At 39.7% G+C, this 7,950-nt stretch overlaps 1 protein-coding gene across 1 annotated transcript in view; it reads right to left on the bottom strand.

Moving 5' to 3' along the window:
• Positions 1-6,578, bottom strand: part of itgav (integrin, alpha V) — a 49,374-nt gene extending 42,796 nt beyond the window's left edge. The window contains exons 1-3 of the mRNA XM_050048845.1: positions 6,424-6,578; positions 6,087-6,258; positions 1,138-1,259 (exon numbers count right to left, since the gene is read on the bottom strand). Of these exons, the coding sequence (XP_049904802.1) occupies positions 1,138-1,259; positions 6,087-6,247 (283 nt within the window). The 5' untranslated portion in view covers positions 6,248-6,258; positions 6,424-6,578. The remainder of the gene's footprint in view (positions 1-1,137; positions 1,260-6,086; positions 6,259-6,423) is intronic.
• Positions 6,579-7,950: the final 1,372 nt, after the last annotated feature.

Genomic DNA, 7,950 nt, shown 5'->3' with positions numbered 1-7,950 from the left:
AGCCCCCTCACTCTGAGATCTCTCCACTTTGTGCATGTATAGGTCCTGTTTGTGCATGTGTGTGTCTTTCAGACCTGTGTGTAATTGACAAGCAAGAGTGAAAACATTGAATTTCCCCTCAGGGGGATTAATAAAGTGAATAAACTTAAACTTAAACTTAGTGTTTTGGAGCTTTAACCGCAGAGTGACACAGACACAACACCGCACAACTTTAGATGCTAACAATGGCGAAGCAATGCAGCAAACAACACAGCAGTGCACTTCACCTCCCCCTCATTTTATTATTCTCATACAGGCAGGAGACCATAAGGTGCTTTCAAATTAATTAATCAATCAATGTAGTTAACGTTTTAAAATAAAAAAGGCTGCAGATAATTTACTATTCAATAGTATGCAGTAATTTCATACTATTTCCTGTGTATATTACAGTATGCAATTACTGGACACTACGCCGCCAAAAATATCACCACAAAAGAGAAATGTGTGTAACCACAGATAGCTACAATCCAATTGGTTTAAAAGCTCAGGTATGGAAACATCTTGGCTGTAAAATTAGCTGCCTTAAAGGCGAGACAACTCTGTCCTGCCATTCCACAATCGTACCTTTAATACAAAACAGTGAGTCGGAGTAACAGTGTGAAATTCCCGTTTTGAAGAGGCAGTGTAAAAGGGGCTGTTGGAACACCAATCTGGAGTTTTAATATTATTAATTTAACCAGCTTGATACGATCATACTCCCAGTCTGCCTATCTTCAGTCTCTACTCCAGAACCCTCAACATGTTGTAGTTTCACCGTTCACAGAGGGCAGCAGCTGAGGCCAGATTAACCAACTAGGAGGTCACAGGGTCCCTGCTGACCCCACCATCACCCCACCCTGTGTACTGTGTATGCACCCTGTCACCTTCAAGAAACCAACGACTACTCCTGTGCTCAAATATTTCTACAAGACCACTGATTTAAAGCCACAATCATTAAAGAATATCCTCCATGTGAGAACAGATGACGGTAGTTGTGGAGGGTTAATGTTTTTATGTAGGAGAACAGGGCCTCAGAAAGCCAGGCAGGAACAAAACCATATCTTTGTAATTCTGAACATCATCCCTATAACGTGAAAGATAAAAGAGAGTTTTTGGTACCTGAGCTGTCGAACTGCAGCTGCTGGCAGGCTGAGCTCTTCCAGGGACAGCTGTACACCGCCCCCCTCTCCACCACAACGCCGGAGGTGTTCGCCCGAGGAGCTCCAATGAGAACATCTGACCTGAGGGAGGAGAGGAGAATTAAGGGTTACATCAGATCTGCACTTTACATTCTTTGGTCTGAGATGGAGGTTTGCCGTATAATACTGTTCACTGTCATACCGGTATAACTGTTATGTAATGTGTCATATCGTGATGTCTGTTAGATCGAAACGTTACACAAATAAATCTACTGGGACGAGACCGTCTGACCAACAAATGAACATTTCCATTCCTCGAGCCGCGACACGACTTAAAAACATACAAAGACGTGTGTTGATGAAGAGCTCAGAGTGAAGATGGGAGTTGTTACAGATATATGTAATAAGTGACATCATCAGACGGGGGATTTGTTAAGTTTGGAGACTATGATTCACAAAAATGAGATCACATGATGACATTCACATGGACTTCTTCTCCAGAGGAAAACATTATCCTACAGTTACCTGACTGAGACGTGTCACTGGTTACACTGCAGATTCAGATTTTACTCACAAAATATAACAATAGCAAATGATTTATTTAAATGGTGTGATTATAAAACATTAGGCACATAAAAATAATTTGCAAAGAGTGAAGTTAATATTTGGTGACCTGCAGTGTTTCAGAGTAAATTTTGGTAAATAGTAAATGGACCTGCATTTCTATAGTGCCTTTCTAGTCATCTGACCACTCAAAGCGCTTTTTACACTACGAGTCACATTCACCCATTCACGCACTGGTGGCCCGACACTACCATACAAGGTGCCATACGCTACTCAGTTTTTAACACACTCACACACCGATGGAACAGCCATCGAGAGCAATTTGGGGTTCAGTGTCTTGCTCAAGGATACTTTGGCATGCAGACTGGAGGAGCCAGGGATCGAACCAGCGTTCCCAGGTGGGAAATGTAGGATTATCGTACCACAGACTTAAAATTATCGTATTTTGAGGGAAATTATCGTACACTTGTCATAACCAAAATAACAATCCCACTGATGCGCTACAGGCAAATATAGTCACTCTAGTGTTTACTTTATTGGTTTACTTTTTTTCCATTTCCCTTGCTTCTGTTTTTCTTCTTCTTCTGTTTTGAATCTCATTCTCGCTCGACTTCCTGACGGGTCCTAGAGCCTCGTGGGGCGGGTACAGCTGACCATTCAGCCAATCGTGCTCATTGTTCAGAGACAAACGTCACCCGTATCTCACGCTAAGAAAAGTGCGATTGGCTGGAAACATGTCACATGCGAACAGATGCCTTCAGGGCTCACAATTGGCTGGAAACATGTCACATGCGAACAGATGCCTTCAGGGCTCACAAAAAACTCTGGCATACTGAATACAACCACACATTCATGAAATGGTCAAATTATCGTACATTTGGCCTTTTTTTGGGATTATTGATCGTACATTGTACAAAGGGCAAAATTATCGTACAAATACGATACTTATCGTACACCTGGCAACGCTGGATCGAACCACTGGTCTTCCGATTGGTGGACGACCCGCTCTACCTCTGAGCCACAGCTCAATACTTTTTCTTTTCAGCGTTGCACTTAATAGACAGCGCCTGTTCACTGGGCTCACAGCCGGCTGATCACATACGGTACGATATGGAGTATGGTTATCTGTTCATTATGCTATCTAACAGACTGTCTTAATGACATGTAGCTCGTTGTCTTGGTTGGAAAGAAGAGTCACTTGTGTTTTAGCAACATTTCGCTTGCAGTTATTGATCCAGGAAGTTCGTCTCCGTTATTATCCGGATCAAATGTAGATGATGTCACAAAGAGGCAGAACTTGGTTCAGACTTTCAGGTGTGAAAAGGCCCTTCATGTTAAGGATTTCCTTTAATGTATCGCCCATCTGCAGCATCATTATGTCAATGTTGCTCTGTGGTATCAAATGCTATCTGGCGGTGATGCTGCAGGGTCAGAGCAGAGCTCCAGGAAATATAGAAAGTCTTTGTTTACTTGCAGAGTGAAACAGGATTTATATTCCTAACTTGGCCACAAAGCAAAAGGGCCGTTCGGAGGATTACACTTCACACGAAACACAAAACAGTTAACTGTTTACACTCTGTCTGACACTGTGGAGTTTATAGGACACTGATTCATTCAGACTGAGACAGTTTTATTGACTGATGGAGCGGATTATTTTAGGCTGTCAGGAAGATTACAACAACAACTCATGTCACTCTTCAGTACATCTCAGAGGGATGTGGTTTTTTAACTACAGCTTTTTACCAACTGACAAATATTTTTAAATATATTTTACTGCGTGCCACTCAATATGTTGTTTAGTAAAATAAAAAAGAAAGTGACATTTTAAAAACGGAGATGACCTTCTTTATCAGGATGAGCTTTCTTTTCTGTCCCCTGATATGCAGCACACACATAATTTAAAACTGCATATAAACACGTCACGTGACCTGATGCACGATGTCATATTAACATCACTAAGTTCACTAAACTCAATGTTGTGCACTGAGGATACACTTTAGAGAACAGTTTAAGGGAATCTAACACTGGTGACAAGAATAAATCTACATAATAAAAGAGGTTTAGATCATGAGCTGCCTGTTTCTGGTGTCTTTTAAAAAACCAACACTCGACAGGAACAAGAAGAGGAAAACTGCAGACACATCATTTGTGTTATAATGGTAACAAAGACGTTCCACTGAGACTCCAACAGAAATGGAAATGAGGACATGAGCACTTTGGGTAAAATCTTCCATCACAAACAGTTTCAGAAAACTGTTACCATCTTTATATCTGTGAATACGCCTTCATGTGAGCTCAGGCTCCACTAAATCCATTTTCATGACTCAGTTTTCCTTCAAGTTCAAAAGAGAAGCTGCTTAAAATACACCTTAAATTTAAGGGTTACAGTGGTGGAATGTAACTACAGTAAGTACATTTACTCAATAACTGTACTGTAAATTTAAGGTACTTGAGTAGAGCTCCCTTCACAAATCTGAAATCAATTATTTATTATAATATTTAATTATTAATATGATGTCACACTGATAAGAATTAAACACAGTTTTGGGACCTAATTCGGCTGTTTTACGAGTTTAAAGTTACTGTTAGCCACATTTACTAAAAACTTCTTATGAAGCTAAACACTTTTTTTTCCCGAAAATACAAATATCACCACCATCACAAAGGCGGTAGTGGAATGTAATGAAGAACATTTTTTTAAGTACTTGTCTTGTACAGATCTGAGGTACTTGTAGGCTGTTATCTCAGAGGTTATTATTTTACTTTTTACTGCACTGCAATTGTCTGACAGCTTTGGTAACTTTACAGATGCAGATTATTAATATACATGATATTAATCAATTAATAAATTATATTAGCCTATAAATTAAACATAAAATTACATATCACAACATAAAATAATAAAAATAGGAAAATGTGAGACGGGTAGCTTCATGATACTGTCTACTGACAGTTTTTTTTCTCTTTCAGTGGTAGGTCATTGTTGCTGGTGCTTTGTTGTAATTTGTTCTGTACGATAAAGCGATCCATTGTCCCACTCACAGTGTTCTCCTTTTAAATGTTATCATCCCTCACACTGGCTGCCAATCAGGGCTTTGATGTGTCACACAGTTAAAATTCCAACGTGCGAACAGTGACAAATAGGTTCTCCGTGGAGGTTTTTTAAATTAAATTTGTTTATAGGCCCAATTGAAAATTGCAATAATAATCCCATGGCACACCTGCAATGGCATCACGACACACTATTTACTACCCAGTAGTGTTGCAACGGTATGATAACGGTCTCAGAGAGTATTGCAGTTTATCGGTATCACGATATCACAGAATCATTATTATTATCAGTCAGAATGACCCTCGAAGGAATGAAATCAAAAGTCTCACTACTACAACTGAAACTTGAAACCACTTTTGTTAATGGAAGTAAGTGTAAAAAGTCTCCTCTTGGAAAATATTTAAAATAAAGGTGAAATTCTCCGTCCAGTTGCTTTTTTATTTCAATATTGTAAATAAGTAAATGTACACGGTACAATAACTGTCAACTTTTATATCCTCCTGAGACCTGAACTTTTGTTTGATGTGGATTTTTAACTTCTCTGAGCTAACTGGGATCAGTAGGACCCAGTGAGAATGAAAAAAAATAAATACTGTCAATGACAGTAAAGTCCCAATGACCTCAAACAAGACGATAATAAACTCCCAATATCTTCAATGGAGTACTTCCTAATTAACAGTGCCTTAGCTTGTTACTGTTGCTAAAATTGTTCAAATTTGTTGCCATAGCCTATCAAACATTATTAATCATAAATACACAAGTGTCAGACACGAATGTGATCAGACTGACTTGGCAGAGATGCAGAGATTGCTGGACACGAAAAAAATGTCCACGAATGAGGACAGCAGGTCTAAGATCAGCAGAATCAAGTATAAGGAAACAGGAAACCAAAAATGTGATGTCCTCGGTTATCATGGCATACCTTAATATCGGTATATTGCTGCAACCCCACTACCCAGCACTATATAGTTATTTAACTGAGCTCCACTTTTACCAATTGCAACATTAACCTGATGAACACATGACTGCATGAATACATCTAATACATCATAATGAGTACTTGTACTTTTAGAACTGAAGTATATTTTGTGTTATTGAACTTTGACTTGAGTGAATCTTTGAATGCAGCACTTTGTTACAGAGTGTTTCTACACTTTAGATCTGATACTTTAACTTCAGTATCAGACTTTAGTTGTGATGAAGGAATCGATCATTACAAACTGATCATAAATGACCAGTAGGGTTCAGACAGAACATGCTCTTCATCATCATAATCATCATCATCATCATCATCATCATCATCGTCCTCTTACTTCTGGTTGTCCGAGGTCTTGAAGAAGTCCACCGAGAAGCCGAAGTAGCTGCCCTCCGGTCCGGAGAACACGGACGGTTTGTCCACATCCAGGTTGAAGGATCCTCCGCGGTGGAAACACGAACACAGCAGGAGGAGCAGAGCGGTCCGTCCCCCGGCCATGGCTGCTGCTGCTGCGGGTTAAAGCGATGGAAACCACCGATGGAGGTGATCCGGTGATGTTAGCTAACGAGCTGCGGTCCGAGTCACTTTACACTGATTTAAAATCTAACAGCAGCTCTCCTCCATCACCGCACACACTACAAGTACGTCATGGAAGTGTTTAATGTTTAACAAACCGCTGTTTCCGGTGTTACCGACGCCGTCAGACACCGCAGCCGAAGAGAAGAGCCCAGAGTTCGGTCCGGTTCTGTCCGGCGGTCCGTTAGCTTGTTTTAGCCGATAAAAGCAGGAGAAAGACGGGGACGGTCCCGGGGAGAGGCCGCGACTCAGTGGAAGTGTCACTTCACCAGCTGACATCAGGTTACATTGAAGACTACACCGCATCCGGTTCATCCCCTTCAAAATAAAAGCACCAGTCACACGAGGGTTGGAAGTTGTTTCTAACTGAAGACACGGCTTAAATTTAATTTAGACAAAATGTTTATCATAATATATTTAGACAAAATGTTTATCATAATATATTTAGACAAAATTAAATCTAGTCACAATAAATTACATGTTATAGTAGTTTTTCACAAACTGATTTTGCCTTGAAGTTTTAGTATATAACAATAAACATAGTCATATAAATAGTCATACATACACATAAACACACACATATACATAAATAATAGTAACATATACAAAAATTTGTTTAGAATGTGGGAAAAAAGTTTAAAAAAAGACTAGATCCATGTCTGTCCAGGCTCATGTGGAGCCATGACCGTAGACAATGCTTCGAACATGGAAAACATAGACGCTTCACACACATCTTAAACCCGACAGCACAGAAGATTCGTACAATCAGCTTAGTTTCTAGATTAGTGTCACCAGTTCAGTCTGAGATATGATGATGATTAATGACCAGAGAAATGTTTTATGCAGAACATTATGATGTCACAGTGAAGTTGACCTTTGACCCTTTGGATATAAAATGTCATCACATGATCATTTTATCCCGTTAGATATTTGTATGAAATTTTATCATAATTAGCACATGAATTCTTTAGTTATGGATGAAAACATGTTTTATGACGCACACCTCGTAAGCCTTGCCCTTTGATGTTTGACCACCAAATTCTAATTGGTTAACCGTCCAAGTTGATGTTTGTGCCAAATTTAAGGGAATTCCCAGAAGGCCCTCTTGAGGTTTTGCTTTCACAAGAAAGCACTGGATACAAAGTCACAGTGACCTTTAACCTTTGACCACCAAAATCTAATCAGTTCATTGTTGAATCCAAGTTGATGTTTGTGTCAAATTTGAGGGAATTCCCAGAAGGCCCTCTTGAGGTTTTGCTTTCACAAGAATGCACTGGATACAAGGTCACAGTGACCTTTAACCTTTGACCACCAAAATCTAATCAGTTCATTGTTGAGTCCAAGTTGATGTTTGTGCCACATTTGAGGGAATTCCCAGAAGGCCCTCTTAAGGTTTTGCTTTCACAAGAAAGCACTGGATACAAGCCCACAGTGACCTTTAACCTTTGACCACCAAAATCAGTTCATTGTTGTGTCCAAGTTGATGTTTGTGCCAAATTTGATGAAAAATTCTGTCAGTGCGTTCGGGAGATATCTTGTTCATGATAACGGGTTGGACATACATCTGTTTGTACAGACCACATGCCTCCAGCTGTGGCTATTGCTGGTGCAAATGCATACAAATA

This window comes from Epinephelus moara, chromosome 7 (genome assembly GCF_006386435.1).
Source record: "Epinephelus moara isolate mb chromosome 7, YSFRI_EMoa_1.0, whole genome shotgun sequence".
Taxonomy (NCBI): domain Eukaryota; kingdom Metazoa; phylum Chordata; class Actinopteri; order Perciformes; family Serranidae; genus Epinephelus; species Epinephelus moara.
This window is presented reverse-complemented; position numbering and strand designations above follow the sequence as displayed.